The sequence below is a fragment of the Schistocerca gregaria genome, chromosome 4, assembly GCF_023897955.1.
Source record: "Schistocerca gregaria isolate iqSchGreg1 chromosome 4, iqSchGreg1.2, whole genome shotgun sequence".
Classification (NCBI taxonomy): domain Eukaryota; kingdom Metazoa; phylum Arthropoda; class Insecta; order Orthoptera; family Acrididae; genus Schistocerca; species Schistocerca gregaria.
The window spans coordinates 525,618,237-525,639,211 of NC_064923.1; the positions used below are offsets into that span (position 1 = coordinate 525,618,237).

Below are 20,975 nucleotides of genomic sequence, written 5' to 3' on the forward strand. Positions count from 1 at the left end.
CAGGACGCAGTAAAAGAGGACTTCGAAGAGAGTCCAGCTGTCTTCAGTGCCATTATTTCAAAACTTAGTAAAGGAGACTCTACTCCATTACAGTGATAAACATTCTCAGAACTCAGGACTTACATCTGTTGAATTTGTAGTTGCCAGAAAAAAACACTTTTGACATTGTGAATAGAAGACTATATGAAAGAACAGCTTCATACAAATAGAGCTTGAAATAATAAGTGAAATACGAAATGAAAACTGAATTGCAATGATCCAGCTGCTTATCAGGAAGCACCTGCTATCAGTACTACTGAAAACCTTATAATCTGAAATTAAGGTAGCACTGAACAACGCTCATAGAGTTAACATTACAATGACTGTGTACATATTCACACTGCATCCCAACTTCAAGAAACTTTGAGTTCCACATCTTTATAACAAAAATATATAATACCACATTATGATGTCACTAACGTCTACATATACAAGAAGTTGGTGTCACATGTAAGATAGTGACTAGAATATGTAAAGACAAGTAAAGTTGAATGGCACTGTCAGATCGAAGACTCTCAAGGGAAAGTTCAGCCATCTGTTTCTCTGTCTTTCACCTAAATTAATACTTTTCCTCCACCAAGTGCAAGGATAGTGTACTTAAGCGAATCTGATAAATGTAGGTGACATCAATGCATGCAGTCTGGTGTCATGTATATGGGAGGAAAAGGGTGAAATCTGAGCTAGCAGATTGGTTGCTCCTCTCAAATAGCACCAATGTGACTACTGAGCCTAACGTTTGCATCCGATGAACTTGTTGCCATTAACAGCACCACAAGCCCCCACATCAGAGACTGTGGAGAGGTTTGGAATTTAATTCAGGGCACTGATGCAAAAACTGCTGCTCAGGAACTTTGTGATACCAGTCCTCTCCTTTGCCATTTAGGCAAAGGGAAAGCAGCCAACAGCATGTGGCATACCCAAACAGTTCTCCATTCAAGTACCAGCCACATCCAATAATTCTTAACTTCCCTGACCTCGCAAGACCCAGAGTATTCAACAATGCAAAGCTGTTGGAAATTAAGAATACAAATAAATCCCACATCATCATCATCATGCCCCTACCCTTATCCTTTTATTACTTATTTTTGCCTGAGGGGAGCATACGGCTTCTGTAAAACCCAAGGTAATCCTCTGTTCCATATTATGCTCTTAAATTGACGGCCACAGGTCACCTCCTTCCACACACACCTTCTATGGCCCACAGAGATACAATGTAATGTCAATCAAGGAGTAATGTTCTGGGACTCCTTTGTAAATAAACTTAAACCACAATGTTGGTCACCCACACCTGCAATATAAGTTGTGTGTCGCACGGAGTGACTTATCACTGACAGGACAGTGGACTGTCGAGACAGTATAGCAGCGTGGCATTTATAGTAATTGCCTCACTGATGCAAAACATGATATAGGGTTTACCGTACAGCACAGGGCAGAAAAAGATGCACACCAATAAAGGAACACATATCAAGTCAAGATGCAGAAATTATATTCTAATGAAAACATTAATTTGTAGTATGGAATGTGAAAATACAAAATTACAAACATAAAAAAAGAAAAATTTAATTAGGTTTCAAATGTTTACATGCCCCTTCAACAATCAAGGTTGAAATAAGCTGATTATTCTGTGCAAGCTGCATTTCACAAATACAATTTATTCTGTAAAATTGTCTCAATCCAATTTTCATTATTAAAATTTTGCAGCTTGAGTTTTCAAATGTTTTACAGTTTAATTATATGAGCAGTTTTGAGTAAATTGATATTTAAATAAAAAACAGCAAAGAATTGCACAGAATTATTTATATATTTGCATATATATATATTCATATAATATATATACTAATTTTTATTGTAATTTCCATAGGTTCTTTACATTGTATCCATATATTTATACCCATACAAATAAAAAATAAAACCATATCTTATAAAAGTAACAACAATAAAAAATTAAGCGTTTCATAACATTTAAAATTTGAACTGTGTGTATTCATAGGAATAGAAGTAAAAAATATGGCTGTTTATAATCCTGCTGAGCTATCACCTCCTGAACTTTAATATGATTACTCGAAGAACTGACACCACATACAATTTATTTTTTATGACGAAACACTAAACATGGAGAGGTACATGAGAATGTAGACCTCATGTCCAAAACTGATTTTGTCTAGTTAAATAAGAAACCCAAATATAAAGACTGTATCTCAAAACTGCAACCAACATGCCAGAAAGTACACTAATTACAATACTGCAAGATTTAAAACTTTAACATTTTTGAAAGATGCTTTAATAATGCCACATCCAGAAATTTTGCCCGATTTCTCTCAGCCATATTGGAGAAAAAATTGCACTTAAAACGTCACTGAAAGAATTCTTTACAGCTCTCTGTGACATAGAATACACATGCTCTATAACATACTAATATTTGAACACATTGCAGGTATTCATGCACTAAGCTACTGGCACCCATTTCCGTATTTGTCACTGTGAATCGTTAACCATGACAGTTTTCATTTGAATGTGCCAAGTGACTTACTGTTAACATAATTTTGTACTTCACAAAAGTTAATAAAATAACAAAAAAATTGGAAAACATGGCAGTAATCTGTATCGTTCAAGTATCAACTAATTTAAACAATTTAAAGTCTTGGCAGTGGTAAATGAGTGGTCATCGTCCAATATCAAGTTCAAAATTTTTCATCTTTGTGTTAAAAAATGGAGTTCCTCATTTTTGATTCAATAAATCACTTATTAGCTAAAAAAAGGAATAAGAAAACCATAAAGGCTTGCACAAATCTTACACCTCGCACTGTGCTCTGCCAATGTTCATAATCCATTATTTGTTTATCACTGGTCAAATAAAAAACGTATGACCACTCTTATGAAAGTTTCGAAGATACACTTATCACTCCGCCAATAAGCACGTTAAGCCATGAAGTTGATGCATTTTGCATCACCACACTTTGTTGCATTTTAATTCCTAATCAACAAGGTTTCTCATAGACCAAGCCTTTTTAAATTGCTACGAAGTGTTTGCCGATTCTTGTTGTCACCACTCCAAGATTTCGATTTGGACCGGAATAATCTTAAATCAGACTCAAATTTTGGATCACGCATTGGTTGATAAGCACGAGGTTCACATAAGTCACTATGGTTTTCGAAGAAGTTTTTATAACCGCCATCCAGCAAATAGATCTCTGGATAATTCAGTGCTGGATAAATGTCTTTATTCCTTGTTCTATCACAGTTGCGCAGAAATCTTGTCCTGTGGGGGAGAAAAAAATAGTGAGATTAAAATAATGATTGAACTCTAAGAACAGCACAACACAAACAGGTTAAAATTTTATTTTATATTTAGCTGAATTAGTGCTGGTGTTCAGTTAAAAGATGAATGAGAAATAAAACTTTAAGAGAATAAGTCAGAAGTAAAGAAAATTGCCAGTGATACCTATGTTTCAGGATTTTTTTTACTGTAGCAGAGACAAAACATGGAGAAACAAAGAGTAACTGTGATAGTAGTGTGAAGAAGAAAACTGGAGGAAGAATCTTAACTGGGGAGGGGGGAGGGATCAGTACTGAAGGCACCTCCTCACACAATAACAGCCTCATTATGTAAAGATTGTAGAGAAACGGAGGAGGAAGCTGTAATACTATTACTTTTCCAGGGTTCTATACCACAAAAACTTACATATGGCTGACTCCATATGTATCTAGAGCATGCATCTCCTGAATACACAAATGGTAGCAAACAAACTATACAAATTGAATTTGAGTGGTATACAGAGAGATGGTGGTACAATGAAGTCATTACATATGAGTGAAGTCAAAGCTAAGATAAAATTTACGTCTGGTTAACAAAAATACAGCTCAAGCACAGATGCAAGTACTTCTAAAGTGTGCATACAGAACTTGCCCTTAAATGCAAAACTGCCTATCTGCTCATACAGCTTCTTCAATAGAGCTATCAGCAAGTGATTGCATAATTAGTATGCTTTTCAGCAACAGGAGGAAATTTTCATGCTTCTACTAAGACAGTACACAGAAAGATATTACTTCCAGTTGAACTGGGCACCACGCAGACCCACTTATACTCACTCAACTATAAATGCCAAATCTCATGAGCTGATGACAACACATGTCTTTGGTAGACATAATTCCATTTTTTACCTGTAGGTACATGCTTTGTTACTTAATGTACTGTTGTTGAAAAGTAACAGAGCAACCATGAAAATTTATACAGAAAACTTTACTGCTATTTAGCGGGCATAAATCAGTGAGATGCTTATGAATTCTAATTTCAGACCTGTGTTTGGCAATTTTTGTTTATCTGCTGTTTGAAACATCTTGCTGCTGCCCGCCTATACAACTTGCGGAAAGTTAGAGTTGATACTCTGTGTCTATCATTATTTGCATGGTTCATTCCCATTTCCATCTATTTGCCACAAGCAAACGATAACAATGATTACTCGGGAATATTTGTTACAAGTCTACCCTGCACTGACCTCCAAATACCTTTCTTAGAAACAGTTCATATTGATCAAGTTATTATTGGTAACATTTAAAACTTTTATTTTCCTCTTCAGAAAGGCACACAAATTATGGAAGCTACAGTACACAATACCTAAAGTTAACTACAATGAAATGAACACCCTTAGCTGCTTACAGATGTTGACATACGTCAACGGGGACAGATGAAAATGTGTGCCCCGACCAGGACTCGAACCCGGGACCTCCTGCTTACATGGCAGACCCTCTATCCATCTGAGCCACCGAGGACACAGAAATCCCTGCAGTTGCACTTTCCTCTGTGTCCTCTCTCTGGCATGCCACCCGCGAAACCCACATTCTGAACATATTGTCCCGCACTACATTCATAGTGCCCCCGCCCATTATTCTAACGAGCTGCATGGTCACCGCTGGTATCTGTTCTTTTGGACATGTCCGAAAGAACAGATACCATCTTATACGAAGATCCTCCACAGTTGCAGACGGCTGGGGATAGCTGATTCATGCACCTACTCAATCAATCACGAAACGTGATTTTGTAAACATCTCTACTGCAACACTGAGGTGTTGACATGGCTCTATTGAGAGCAGCGAACTGCTGGGGATCTTCTTATGCCAACTCAACAATAATGTAATTGAAGTATATGCTTCATATCACTTTCATTGAAAAAATTCTTAGTATTTACTAAACTGAAGAATTAGATACTTACATATTAGGCCCCCTTTCTGATGAAAATTCACAGTGGAATATCAGTATATTTCGTTTTTCATCTGAAGATACATTTTGATCATCTCCATTGGAGCTGCGGGTGGAAGGTCTTTGAATGTCAACAAATTCCTTCCATATCTGGTCTTTCGTATACAAGTTTCTAGCACCCTGTATGTGTCCTCCATCATACTCATATGGATACCTGGAAAATACATGTTTGCAAAATTAACATTTACCTATAAGCAACATGCCAAGAACAAAAATCATCTGACAATTACAGTTTAGAAAATCAACTTTTGCCTCTCATATAAATTACAATTTTTATATCAATCTCTTAGTTACTTGCATTTTGATACCTGCACGTAAGCTATGCCACACACAAAAAATCTAATGGTTAAGGAATTACTGAACACAACCAAGCTGCAACTTTGTGAAGATAGAAAAACTGTGCTGCTCCTCACTATAGTGAATTATATCTAACTGGGAGGAGGGGGAAGAGCCATGTTCTTAAATGCCGATGACAAACCAGTAACTAACACTTCCAAACAAAAAAGGGCACATAAATAAAATAAAGATAATTTTGCACTTTTGTACGTGCAGACATAAAACTTACCGACAATCGACAATTGTGTACGATGCTACAGAATCTTTGTATTGCCCCCTGATAAGTGAAGCTAATGTTTCTGGTGAAATTGACTTCAAATCCTGATGGCGGCCATCCATTAATGGTAATATGAATGGCTTTGTGAAGTCACCAATGAGATCAGGCTCCTGCGATGCTGCAATAAAGAAATCTCTATTATAAACATTCCCCTGAAGTTAAATACAAATAATTCATAGCTTTAAGATTTACTAACCTTTCTGTAAGGCACGCTTTATAGTAGCTTCAGTTTCTGAAAAACTCCGCTGTATTTTGACTGAGTGTCTCTCAAATCCATAACTAAAAAGTGTGCCTTTCACTGCTGTATGTGTAACAGCTTCATTCTCTGCAATAGACATGCATGTGTTTGACTTGTGTCTTTTTATTTCAAGTGGACTAATAATTCCACAAGGGGGCTCGGGTCGTTTAAATGCTCTAATAGCTTCAACAGTTGGAGAGACACAAGGACTTGAGGAGTTACTTCCCGGTGATGAAAATAAGGAATTACGGACCTGTGAAGAAAATAGTTACACATGTTAAAAAATTCTGAATATTCAAGTTTAAAATTTACAACTCCACAAAACAAATAGGTAAGAAAGGACTGACAAATAATGGAGTTCTCCAAAGAACCTAACAGTGGGCAGTAATTATTCATGGGTAACATGCTTAGGTATTTCATTATTGTTTCTCTTAGGGAGGAAGAGTCGGGAACAGGACAGCTGAAAAATATCAGCTGCTTTAGAATCAATAATTATTAATAATTTGTAAAACTGTAAACAGCTTACATAAGATGTCACTATAAAAAACAAATATGGAGAAAATTTTTAGTCTCAAACACACTAATAACACAGGACACACCACCAACTTCATTATCATCATTCACCTGTTCACAAAGATGTATTTTAATGTAACAATTTTATTACAGAACATCAAACACCCAAGCCAAGTTCACTGCCAGAAAAACACTGAAATCCATGCTTTGTAAGTCAATTGTTGTACCTTTTGCTGACCACAGTAAGACAAGCTTCTGCCAAAGTATTTTTGCTCTGGTGGCCTCAATGTGATTTTGAATGGTGAAGTTTGTGGACTGTTCCCCTTCTCCTTTAATGGACTTCTTCTGTTAACTTCTTTTAGGGCTCCTGAAAGTAGTGTGTTCATTCCTGAAGGAAGCTGAGCATCTTCATCCTGCAAAGTAATGAACACAATACACACCATGACAAACTTCAGGGTCACTTGGTATAGAAAAAAAAAAGAAAAAAGAAAAAAAGAAAATACTGAGAAGAAAACACAATTCATACCAGCTTTTCGCATTCAAGGAGCTCCATAAAACCATCATCAATTGATTCACTTCCAGAACTAGATGAGAAACTATGGAAAAGAGCACCTCTTGCAGATTTCATTGGAGAAATGAATAAATCTTTCCGCGGTGACTGTTCCACAAGTAAACGGCGAGGAGCAGTTCCAAGTGGTTCAGTGAATCTGAAAAAGCCCAGCCCAGCCATTGCCAATTACTCTTCTCAAAGAGTTTGTAAGGTTTTAACTGTATTCAAACTATTTTTCCAAAAATAATATTAAATTAACAGATAAGCGTAAAATCGTACCTGAAGGCTTCAGCAACATCCTTTTCAACAGTTGCTGTACAGCAACCACTATCCTGAGAATTTGCATCATAGTCTTCTAGTGGGTGGCGAGGTCTCAGACTACCACTGCTAGCCTGTCTAACCACTGCAAACTGTCAAAAGAAAATGTTATTACAACCTACAATTTAGGTAACATTGCTATAAATACACCATGCCAAAAATACAGGGACTGTACTCCACATTTCTGTTGTATCTGACCATTTGCACATTTGATCATTGTGTGACTGCTTCTGGACGACCAGAATTTATTTTTTAAATAGCCTTATTATTAAGCGTACACTGTTTCTACAAGTTAAGGTGGTGCAAATGATGAGTTACCATCGACAACCGGATAATAGAGGACGATTTCAATAACGGAGACAGTTTATTTTGGCGTTCAAATGTGGAACTCAACATGGAAAGACACGGAAACCATCAAAGTGAGCGAGAGAGGAATAAAACGGGGGCCGCCTCAATTGTGTAAAAACCATGTTTCTTGAAAGACCCATGGGTGTACGTACCTTTGACGGGCTGACTGATGGCTTCAACGGGCTTCCAAACGAAAGCTGCGAATGTTGACTCGTGCGATCTTTATTTGGTGACCCGTTCTCCTTGTTTCCTGCGCCAGAAGCCTTGTTTCTGTCATCGTGGTTAAGGGATAAAGGCTGAAGACTTATCCTGCGGCATAGCCCGCGCGATTTGCTGTTGTACACAGGCAGATTGCCGGTCGAGTAGTTGCCGAACGCTGCGTCTGGTAGTTTCATCACGTTTTTCATTAACCTGTGGAAAGAAGAGCACCATCAGTAGGATTCTTGAAACAGCACACGAGAAGAGTTACTTGCATTCCATGTTATTTCCGTTTTTTCTACGGTTTGATACACCTGGTGCGATTTTGGTTCAGTGTGTATCAAACGTTTTGTTCAACGACACAACATGAAACGAGTACACACATACGTCTCACAATCCCCTTGCCGGGCTAAATTTCTAATCGTCTTGCAAACAACACTTTTGGAACACATTTTATATGGAAAACTGCAAGTTTCACAAACACTCAAAAATTTATTCTTCGGTTCCTGAGCGAAGAAAATTAAAACAAATTGGCCATCACAACTTCAATGTGTTCTATGATGTGGCAGCCGACGTTGAAGACATTCATCACTTACACTAACTATTCGAAGATCACACACTTTTAAACATAACAGATGAGAGATGTACATTGTTGACTCGGTGAGTAGCTTCCCAAGCGACACTGAATTCATCAGAATTCGTTGGTGAAAAAAGGTAAATAATGCCCTTTATGATTTGAATGTTGTTGAATCTTTAGCGACGTCCTAACGTGGGAGATATCTGACCTGCAACAATCGCCGATCTCGCAGCATTCCGGTGAAGTTTCCCTCATCATCTTGCAGTAGTTCTTGAGAACGTCAGCTCCTTCCGCCGTCGGCGCTGACGGTGTTCTGTCAGAACAGAGCCGCCAAAACACAGCGAGAAATGCCTTGAGGTGGGGGTTACGCGTGGTGGGGAGCGTGACGCCGCAGTGGCCAATCAGGAGGCAGCGAGCTACGCCATGCCCGCCAAGAATGGAGACACCTTTTCGTATCACGTGAACTGCACAGAACAACTTGCAAAGCAGTAGTCAGTATCTCCAACATGCACTAAGGAGCTACATACAGATGTCTGCACCATGTTGTCAGTAACTACGTTTATGTCTAAGCAGTAGCTAAACATCTCTGGAAAACGAAAAACCCGATGAGATACATCATATCTCAGTTACGGAAGAACTGAGTGTACATAATTGAGAAGTCTTCGACCTGCACGACGGGGCAATGTTCCCACCCGCTCAGTATGCCGCACAAGGTTTACGAACCGACGTAGTCCAAGGCTGAATCCCGTAAACACACTAGCGCGTGTTTTGTTTTGCAGCGAAACAGGGTGTACAGAATTTAATCACAATACGATTCACATTACTTTCCGTTGTAGCCGTACGTATTTTCCTGACCATTCTTTTCACTGACAAGGCGGTGATCGTCGTTTTTCGCATAAAAGTCCACTGCACTAAGAATATGGCATATCCTCGACTATTTCCGTTTCCGAAATAATTCGTTGGTATCATCCGAAGTGATTTACTGTTAAACTTCAAGAGCGTTCTCTGTTGCACACAACATATATTGCTTCAACTACGCTGTTCAAGATTTCCAGCAGCAAAATGAAATAACGATTTCTTTAGTTTCATTTTATGAAACGTTATTCATTTGATTTGCATGATATCAATGCATGGGTTACATTTGGTTTTAAATCTGTTTCATCGCTCTCTGTCTTCAATAATATGTAGCACTTATTTCCGCCGACGGAGCCGATACCAATGTTAACGTTGATAACATGTTAACAACAGCAAAAGTCATTTGCAGACATGTCAGAACATGCATAGTGTTTCAGGTAAACTATCACTGACAAAAAAAATGGCACTAGAAGCCATGAACCAGATCTGGCATTGAAATTACACTGTAAAACCCAACCCCAACCATCCCGAAACAATACACCGCTGAAAGCCTATGCGTTCCAAATAGATAAACTTCAATTTATGAACAAACTTAATAATTCAGAGGGTTGTAATTTTAATGTGAAACTCAAAAATTGCGCTGTTTCATTTTTGTGTTGTTATAGCCCAACTTTACACACTAACAATATGGATTACTGAATAACCATTTCATAGTATGAAGAGAGCGTTCATGCTATCTTCAGTCAAAAAAGGTTAGCCGTCACAGCAGCAAACTGTATCACAATGGGATCTCCTGTTCCTCGTAGGAGCTGTAAAAGAAAAGAAAGAATATACTTTTCGTCTGATAATCGTTTAGTCCACACTCCCCAATTTTGTTATTTTTGGTCCAGTGCTTGTACTTGACAACATTATTGCTTCTCTCCCCACGTAAAATCATATAAATATGAATTAATATACTAAATCGGGTCCAACTTTAGACCGAACGTAAGGTTTGATTGCACCACCGTGCTTGCTAAGCAGCTGGTGTTGAACTTACCCGACACTACACTGCTCACAAAACTTTCTCAACTGCATATTCATACATATGCGGTTTAGATTATGGTGCTGATGACGCGAAGCAATTTCACGTTCCTCAGAAACTGGAGTAGAAAATAACCGCCCTGAATGAAGTAATGTTATGTCTAACGTACTATCAAGCAGATTAAGTGACACACTTGACCAAGCGATACCATTTGTATAGAAGAACTGATGAATGTCTTACACGAATAGCAACACATGATCACAATTTTTTCTCTGATGATTAGCGGAATTACATTACATTTAGTGAGAGGGGTCGAGAAGCCTCCAGGACTGTCCTCGTTAGATAATTTTGTCGGTCTCCCCTTAGACCCAACTGGAACTACGTAAGTTTTATCTCAACAATTTCTTGAAAGCTATGTTGTACTGTAGAAAGAAATCATTAGTGATCCGCGTGCCTAATTAGCTATCGGACCAAGTCGCAAAGAATATGGCTTTATGGATGATAAACAGCTAGCATTGGTCCGAAAGCCAGTTAGGTACACGTGTCTTGCAACAAAATGGTACTGTTGTGTTGGTGGCAGTAAATGAAGCAAAGCTAGCCCAGCTGTGTAAGATGTCCTAAAGCTTGTGATACATTTTAAAAAGGATTAGGCTAAACTTGAGTTGGGGCTATGTAAAAGGATGTATCTTCGCAAATTTCTGGTTGTCTGGAGAAGCGTTTGTCGAACAGATATCAGTACGCTGGACTAGGCGGCGAATGGTCCACAGAAAGGAACATTTAGTGTTCCCAAGGACGTGTAATAGGACTCTACCGTTTCGAACATACATGAACGATTTATCGGCAGGATTAACAGTACTGTAACACTGTTCGTTGACGATGCTGTTGTGCACGGGAAAAGTAACGTCGTTGGACGATCACAAAGGAATTGCAGGGAGATTTGGACAAAATTTCCCACATGGTGTGACAAAAGCTACACTTCAATTTAGGTTAATGTAAAATAATACTTACAACGAGTAGAAAGAATGATATAGTAGCTGATTGTAGGGTTAGTGGTGAACTACTGGAGTATGTTACGTGGTCTAGGCGTCTTAGGTTAATACTAAGAAGCTATATGAAATGTGATCACCGTGTAAAATGAGTATTACGGGAGATGAATAGAAGATTAGATGTATAGTAAAGGTTCTGGAAAAATGCAATGCGCCTGTAAAAGAAAACGATAGTCCGGCCGATTTTGAAGTACTGTTCCAGTGTTCGGATTCAGCATCAAGTAGGCATGACAATATGCATGGAACGTATTCAGAGACGCGTTGGTATGGTTCATACGAAAGTCTAACAAGTGTTCGAGGCACTAAATGGGAATCCTTGAATGACTGTAGTTTTTGAGAGACCTTGGTGGGCAACTTTAAGAAAACCTGTATGCGATGACCATCGTGCAATCACTTTGCTGCCATCAGCGTATACCTCGGGTACGGATCACGATAAAAAGTTAAGGGAGACTAGGGCGCGTACAGAGGCAGGCAGACAGTAATTCTTCACACACTCATAAGCGGATGTACCCGATGTCAAGCACTATACCGCAGCTTGCGAAGTACACATGTAGACGTGGGCTGTTATCGCGCCTTGTCTCTCAAGCAGCTGGCAGAGCCGCCGACTGCAAGTAGCAGGGCCAGTCTGGCAGAGGAGGTGAGGTGCCCCAGTGTGTGGCAGCCAGCAGCTGCGGGGTTGTCACCTGTAAGCCACGGCCTGGGAATCAGGGGGATGCGGCCGCCCCGTGTGAACTGCCCGCCGGCGCGGCGGCAGGCGCAAAACTTTTTGGCGCGACGCGACGGGCTCCGCACAAAAGGCGCGCCACCCCACTACGGCGCCACACAATGGGGAAACTAGGACGAACACTTCCTATCGGGCGGAGCTTTGCGCTGCTCGGGTCTCGCTGTGACGCTTCTGCGGAAGCATCCGAGGACGACAACTGTAACAATGTGCAATTAGGGCAAATACTGAAATTTTAAACATTGTTATAGGCTGAAGTCCAGCAACCGTGCGTATGTGGCTATACGTACATTCTGTAATTATTGAAACTATTGTTAAGTGCTGACCTCCGACATTACTCCTAACACTTGCATTGCTGAGGCCATATTTGACTTCTACATCCACATTCCCTAAGCCACCTCAGGGCGCGTGGATGTTACTTCGAGTTCCACAGTCATTTCCCTCGTTTCCTACTCCAGTCGCAAATGGCACGCGGGAAGAAAGAGTGCTAATCTTTCTCCTTTTCCCGTTATGGTCTTTTCGCGATATATGGATCAGAGCACGGGTTATACTGGTTGACCCTTTTAAGAAAGCACGTCCACGAAATTTTAATAATAAACCACATAGTCATGCAAAGCGCCTCTTTTATCGCTTTCACTCTTGCTAAGCGAACCTGTGACGAAACACGCTGCTCTTCTTTTAATCTATTCTAATTTTTCGGTCGTTCATTTGTTCTGTAAGTTAATTCATCCGCGGGTGGCCTACACTTCTCTTCCTGCGTATACATATCTACAAAGCTCCCATAAAAACGTTTTTAGTAGTAAGGTACAAGCCAGGCAATGAAACTACTTACTAATTTTCTTTGAAATAATATACCAGCCTAGAAGTGAAGGGATGTTCAGCGACGTGTACGTATGTATTAGTACTTGACAACGAGGCCTCAAAACAGCCTGCGATTGTTTCTAGGTCCTTGGTTGACCATGTTTTCAACTTTCCACCAGAGTTGTGGATTCCACTTCCTACCACTCGGCAGGCGCCACAGCGGTGATCATTGTCTGGATAGAGTCCAGACAGCAAGCAGACGACCACTGTTCAGAGTACGCGCAGACGACTGTCGAACGACAAAAATAAAGCGAAACTGGAATTGACAACTCGGCTGCAAAGCAGGAAACTTGGAATTCATCGATGTACCCATCCGGGAATATTTCCAAAAAGGGGACAGAAGTGAACGATTTACGATGGTAACGCCGGATGAGTAAGGATTTGCAATGTTACCCTCATCGACAATGAATACTTTCGTAGCCAGTTATGATATCATTACTTATTTTCTATGATAAGCACCACATGCTTCGAAAATTATTTCTATTTCCAAGTAGGTGTTTCGCTGCAGGCTACACTGGAGTAAAGACGAAGTATAAAATGTTAAACTTTGCTCGTGAAAAACAAAGCATCAGTGTTCTACGGTAAAAGTGTAGAACCTCGAGCTCTTGACATTGGAAATGAGTGCTTTTTTTCGAAGTATGTCATACTCGCTACAATACATAATTAATTTTAAAGGAGCTGCCATATCTAAGCACATACGCAGTCCTCCTCAAGTAGAAAAGCATTAAATACAAATATTTAAGGAATCATTATCATTTGATCGCAGGTCTTCATCTGAAAAGGTAACTTTTATCCTTTTAAATAGTGCACACACTGATTATGCGAACTGAAATACTCACTCACTGGCGAACACTTCGTTAACGATCTACGTAACGATTTACGACTTATCAGGTTAATCTCATGTGCCAGGAAGTGCTCTAGAGTAGTCCGCAAGAGAGAAGGATTCGGGCATGCGTCTTGCTCCAGGCAGTGTCTTGAATCTTGTGTGCCATTTTGGCAATTTTGCAAGGAAAGTAGTTACACGAACTCAACTGACCACAAATGGCTCTGTTACTAGTCAATGTTGGAGAATTACCGGCTCACTGTCTCTTCATAAACCAAGCTACAGTTGGCACAGAATAACTCTTATAATCTGCAGTGAACTGCATTTTGGGGAAATTCACGAATCTTCCGAACTAGACATTGTGCAAACTTCTATCACTCTATCATATTTTTTACATTCCTTGTCTTTTATTACATCGTAGTAAATTCGCAAAAGGTGTGATCCAATACCGTCTGATACCGATTAAGATGGCAAAAATCTTCGTATTTATAAGTTTAATGACACTGTAAACACTTTTTGCAGTAGTAACGACCATTTATACACGTAACAGAACGATACGTATTGCTCGTGCCTTCTTCATACCTCTCAGAAATTTATATTGAAACGGGTAAACATATCGTCAAACCACGGCATATGAAGCAGAAGCAAAGAAGTGAAATTTGAGCGAAGTATCGAAGTACTTTCAGTGTCCGATATTTCGGCTCTATTACGGCACCTCTACCGCTTGATAACTGCCTGACCTGTTTGAAGTTAAAAGGTCCAGATTTGAAACCGTTAAAGTTAAATTTGTTCGTAATATAAAATGTCCGTGAATATTCTCAGAGCAGAACGGCTTCTCCGTTCGCTAGTGGGAGAAATCCCGGCCGCTGTCCACGTGATTTGTACGGTAAAACTGACTCATCCGGCCAAGGGTCTGTGCATGTTCAAACACAATAGTGCTTAGGGCCCAGGTACAAGGCAAATGGCATCCGAGGGGCTCTTATCTCTTAACGTCATTAGCACAGGCCTGGTTCCAGCCACTTTGGAATAACAAGAAAAGTAGGTGATGCAGAAGTTTACCACATTGACCCACAATGAGAGGCTTCAGAAGGAACGCACAAGCAGTGGTCTCTTGGAAGACGAATATTCAGACGAGAACTGCTTGTTAAGATTGCAGACATATATAGGCTGCACACCTAATTCTTTTACTTAGTTGTTCTAGCATGTAAGTTCAAGGAGGAAAGTGATCAAGAAAGCAATGACTTGAGAACGAAGTATTAAAATAGTTTTGATCGTCATATATAATGAAAAGTTTATGTCGTGATTATTCGTATCTCTCTCTCTCTCTCTCTCTCTCTCTCTCTCTCTCTCTCTCTCTCTGCTACCCCCCTCCTCCTGCTAAGATCCGTTCGGAAATAACCACAGACAGATAAATGACTTAATGTAACTTCTATTATTACGATATCTGGTGAGTGAATGTGAATATGTGAACGTAAATAACTTTTTAATGCTATTTTCGAAATTGTACTTAGTTTTCTTCTATCGCGCGTTTTTACACAATGAAGTAGTGTTAAATTTATTTTTAATTATAGAGATATTATGAGGGCATTAAGTTGAAAACATAAAAAGTCCTGTTTTTAGATGAATGAGTAATAAAAGCCAAGGACAATTACTGCACCGTAAAGTTTTGGCCAAATCGGATATATTTTGAGCCTGAAATCTTCCATAAGATAAATCCTGACTGAAGTACCCTTCTTTGAAAGTTCCCTTGTTCAGTCAAGAAAATTGAAAGCTGCAATTTTTTTGGACCTGAAATTCATGAACTGCTGAAGGATCACACATTTCAATATATAATGAATGTTAGAGAAAAAGATCCACCTACTGCCTTCATGGCGGTTACGGAAACTTCCTAGAGGATAAGCAACAGCAAAATCACAGAACATTTGTGTTAGCAAATTTGGAGAACTTGAGCTGTAACTACACTCACATTCTGTTTTACTTAAAAACTGGGACACTGCAGCGAAGTCCAAGCAGGACGCTTACAGCAACACATAAAGGAGGTGGTGAAATAGTACTAGTGATGATGGAATGAAAATGTGATAGCCGGCTATTGGTCAGCGTTGAAGAAGAAAAGCAAAGATGAATGTATCTTAACCCTTCGGTGGGTGCGGCTTTCATACTTACATAAGTGGGCGCATTGCGTCTTTTGCACCGCAATTAGTTTTACATTTTTAACCTACAGAAAAATAATCATCCCATCAGTAATAAATACGAATAATGCATCAATCTCTTTTTCCGTAATTACAGCACTTGCTTTTGGACCTGGCAAAACTTTTAGGGTGTTCTTGGCCTTGGTTTTAGGAGGAGGAGGAAGCGATTCACTAATCCAAATAGTTTCTTCATCTTTTCCTACGTAAAATCGGTAATCCTATGTTTGTTGTCTCCCCTGGTCATCTGTTTCCTCTGTGGTTTGTTCGGAGTAACTGCTGTGGTTTTCTTCTTGAAACTGACAACTCTTAATTCTTCTTCTGACAATTCTCGCAGTATTTTCTCATGGTCTTCAGGACTTACAATTAGACGATGCCTGTCAAATGCCTTCTTTTTCTCAATTTCCACGCTTTTATGAGACCTAATGGAACATGTTTTTGTAAAAGTAATATATTGTAGCAAATCAATATCCAAGACTGTAAAAAGTAATTAAAATTGCATATGGGAACTCTGATTAGATTCGAATAATCATTATATACTAACATAAAGATTGCCTTGAGGCGAAAGAAAAACAAGTATAGAAAATACATCGCAAGGCGCGTAGCGGCTAACTCACCGCAAACACAACACTCACTCTTGCAAACAACAATAGCGACCGAACTGCTGACAGCATGAATAGCGCAAATGTAGAAGGTGGTGACATCCGTAGAGAACAAGAAATATGTATCTGGACGTGGACGTAACTGTAACGCTATCTGTGATACTAACAGAAAACTAAATTTTGCGGCAATCTGCCGCAGGCGCGCCCACCGAAGGGTTCAGGAAACCAATGAATAGAAAGTTTGAAATTTAATGTAGCAAGATACTCGTAATGTTGCTAAGGGAACTATTTCTAGTAATTTAAGTATATACCTACAAAAATAGAACAATTATAAAAAGACAGACATTATTTTGTTTATTTTTAGTAATTGTGCTTCAATTGCTTAAATTTTTTGTGCGAGATATTGTTTAGTTTAGTTATGTCATGTTCCGTAGATCATTTTCCCGACTATTGTATCGATATGATGAGGAACAAGTCAGATTACAAGATATCTATACACTCATGAATAGTGCTAACATTAATATTACGTTTTTTGAGATGGGTTATTTGTAACGAATTTCATTAGCGAATGTATGTACTCTGATGGTGCGGTTAAAATACCGAACTCAATGAAATGGTGCCTACATGACGCCCTTGGGTGAACACCGCAAATTATTCTCACTGCTCTCTTTTGTGCAATCAATACTTTATGTCTAAGTGGTGAGTTACCCCAGAAAACTATTCCATAGGAGTTTATTGAATGAAAATATGGAAAAGTACGTTAGGAGGCTGATCTGTTTATTACCAAGACTAGTGATTATAAGAAGAGCGAAAGAAGCTGAACTTAATTGTTTGAGAAGCTCAGTAATACGCTTCTTCCAGTTCAAGTTACCAATGTGAACACCCAAAAATTTGAATAAATCTACCCTCTTAACTGAACCCTGTTCATGTGCTACATAAATTGTTGGTATGACACTATTCGGTGTGCAGAACTAGATATAGTGAGTTTTTTCAAAATTAAGGGAGAGTCCATTTTCTGAAATCACTTAATAATTCTTTGAAAGACATCCTTAACAATATCTTCAGTTGCTTTTTCTGGAATGGGATTTATTACTACACTCGCATCATCTGCAAAAAGTGCTAGTTCCGCTTACTGAACGTTAAGTGAGAGGTAATTCATGTGAATCAGGAACTCCAGAGGACGTCAACTTGAACCCTGTAGGACTTCCTTTGTGATAACTCCCCGTTCACTAGAATTTACCACCCTCCGAACATTATCTGTGTTATTCAGCATAATTTTTTGCTTTCTGTTCATTAAGTATGATTCAAACTAGCTGTATGTATAGCCTTGAATTCCATAAAACATGATTTTTTCTAAGAGTGTGACATGATCCACACAGTCAAATGCCTTGGAAGGATCACAAAAAATACCAAATGGCGATAATTTTGTATTTTAAGAAACATGTAGATGTTATTGAACTAAATGGAAGTAATTGCTAGAATCAGCACTAATTGTTTCTAATAAACTTAGTGTTGAAAAAACATGCGACAAAACTTTTAAAAATTCGGTGTTTTGTAATGAGTCGCATCAGAAGCTACGAGATCCTACATGACACTCAGAATTTACATATAAATCTGATCTGTTATACGGTTTTCCGCTATATCAGTCTTGTGAAAATTCTGACGTTCCCTGAATGGTGCCCGCACCTCGTGGTCGTGCGGTAGCGTTCTCGCTTCCCACGCCCGGGTTCCCGGGTTCGATTCCCGGCGGGGTCAGGGATTTTCTCTGCCTCGTGATGGCTGGATGTTGTGTGATGTCCTTAGGTTAGTTAGATGTAAGTAGTTCTACGTTCTGGGGACTGATGACCATCGATGTTCAGTCCCATAGTGCTCAGAGCCATTTGAACCCTGAATGGTATCGTCAGGCCTAGATATATTACTACTGTGATTTAATACGAGTTTACCACGGATCCGAATTTCCATCTGCTTGCATGAAAACGTAGCTGCGCATATTGCAAGTCAGCTCTATGCCTTTCCATCAGATGTTTCTTTTCCACAATTTCCTGAATTTTTGTAGTGAAATCCTGCTCTCTCCCCATCAGCAGCGTCATTCGTTAACTGTATTAGAAAGCTGCGCCAGTGTCTGTTAAATTATTTACATACTGGCTGCATCGACAGAATGCTTGATACTTAAGCATTTCTCGAGCAAAAGTAAGACATTTATATCAACATCGATCCCAGTTGTGAGACGTACCCTAAGTACATAGGATGCATCTTGTGAAAGACTGTGCTCTTGCACATTTAATGTATGTGACGGAATGCACCTACACGCAAAATGTCCGGGTCAGTACATGGACGAAGGTGGACCGATATCTTGTCCTCCACGTTCATCTGTCTTATGTTGAGATGACTGACTTCTTTCTGTATGAAGATACGGAGGTTGCCAATTTATTTTCTTTGTCTTCCTCTTCACTCGTGTGGCTGAAGGCTTGGTGCAAGGCATTCTAGTTGTCACCACTTCAGCCGGTGCGTGTCAGGTGTGTTAACAATTTTCATATCGTGTCACCGACCGCGATGAGGTGAGCGTGTAGTGTAGTGTCTTGTTTTGGGTAGATCATGTAGAGAAAACGAATAGTATACAATGCGGCGCTGTCACACTGAATGCAACAGTGCATATAACTGCACCAAGGGGCAGCCGACTTGACTTTGACGTCAATGATGTAATATAGCTCGTTAGAGCTTTAAAAAGTGAGACATTATTCACCACGTATCTATACTTGAGCAAGTTCGCTTTAAATCATGGCATCTCCCGTGTTTGGAGCGTAAGCGATTTAGGGTGACAGACAACTTCCTAGGTAGATGGAATCCAGGAGGTGCTCGCGTAGGATCCACTACGAGACCTTTGGAGTGAGGACTGGCTGCGAACCACTCATCTCCCCATGCTGTTTGGCTGTAATTCTTCAGAAGTGAACCTTCTGCCATGTTTCCAGAAGGGTTTCCTTGACTTACGCCGTTGCCTTTGAATGACATCACGGTCCTGATGATGTAGCAGCTCGGTATTTGGGGAACATTTCTTCCATCATTCCCTTTTCATCGCAGCTTGACGTATCTTCGAAGGTTAGATATTAGACAGAGCAGGTAGCCGTTCTGTGAGTGTAGATTTTATTGTGGCAGATACAGTTCTATGATCACATTCAGCAGTGTATAACCGTATCTATATGAACACCATTCAAACATACTGGGCAGCAATATTCACCAACAGAATAAACGAGTGAGAAGGCAGTTGTTTTCAGAACGGAAGCCTTAGCTCCCCAACTGTTCCACAGAGTGTGTGTAATACATTGTTTCTTGTTCTCATTTTAAAGGCTATTTTTTCTATACGTTAGCGAGCGTTTCAGGGTCGCGCCAAGACATTTTCGGAATGCGTTATATGACAGCAGCTGATTTCTAACTGCAATTTGCGGTTTACAGTCAGCATGACTGATACTCGGGTGAAAATTGGAAAATTCAGCTTTTTTTTTTCATTTACTTTGAGTCGCCATACATTAAAACAACTCATATAGCGTTGGCAAATCCTGCGTGAGAGTCATTTCTGAGGTTGAAAATCATTAGACTGCGCCACCACAGCTATGTCACCAAAAATGTTCTTGCTTTCGTTACTGGTAAGTCGACAACAAATAAACTGAAGAGTAGTGGCGCCGATGCAGTTCCTTGTGGCAGTTCGTCATTTAAATTTTACTTCTTGTCACCCTGCTTTCTTGACCATTTAGGTGAACTTGGAATTTCCAGCATGTTACTGAGTAGTAGCGCGATTCTTTTACGTGGAGTTGTTCTTAAGAACTTTACAAGCAGGCCTTTCCGTCGCACTGTATCTTATGCTTATGTCAAGTCAATAAATATGGCCACTGATTTCTTCTAATCTTCGAAGCCCTTCTCTCTGAAGTTGACAATGCTAGCGTTTGATCACTGCAGCTGCGGTCTAGTCTAAAAACAGCCTGTACTAAAGTAATGTTTTTTAAGATAGTTGGTGCTATCCTATTGTGCTCTCTCCAACAGCTTGTAGCAGACAGAAGTGCAATAGGTCTTTAATTCTTCAGGACCGTTACCGTATTTTGACAGCTTCAGGTTGGCAATTATCTTCTTTCTCTTCAAAAGATTTGGCGGTCTGCTTGTTACGGGGATTTGGTTGAACAGTGCAGCTAGCCACTGCACTGCCCCTTGGCTCTGAGC

General features: G+C 39.6%; 1 protein-coding gene across 2 annotated transcripts in view; it reads right to left on the reverse strand.

Moving 5' to 3' along the window:
- Positions 1-1,583: 1,583 nt before the first annotated feature.
- Positions 1,584-20,975, reverse strand: part of LOC126266688 (M-phase inducer phosphatase-like) — a 362,129-nt gene continuing 342,737 nt past the window's right edge. Inside the window, exons 1-9 of one of the 2 annotated variants that reach the window (XM_049971118.1) lie at positions 8,860-8,970; positions 8,029-8,287; positions 7,490-7,620; positions 7,187-7,367; positions 6,888-7,073; positions 6,106-6,400; positions 5,862-6,027; positions 5,250-5,450; positions 1,584-3,298 (exon numbers count right to left, since the gene is read on the reverse strand). In XM_049971118.1, coding sequence (XP_049827075.1) covers positions 3,031-3,298; positions 5,250-5,450; positions 5,862-6,027; positions 6,106-6,400; positions 6,888-7,073; positions 7,187-7,367; positions 7,490-7,620; positions 8,029-8,287; positions 8,860-8,909 — 1,737 coding nt within the window. In that variant the 5' untranslated portion in view covers positions 8,910-8,970 and the 3' untranslated portion in view covers positions 1,584-3,030. Of the gene's footprint in view, positions 3,299-5,249; positions 5,451-5,861; positions 6,028-6,105; positions 6,401-6,887; positions 7,074-7,186; positions 7,368-7,489; positions 7,621-8,028; positions 8,288-8,859; positions 8,971-20,975 lie in introns of those variants that run through there. The other variant, XM_049971117.1, reaches the window with a different exon arrangement.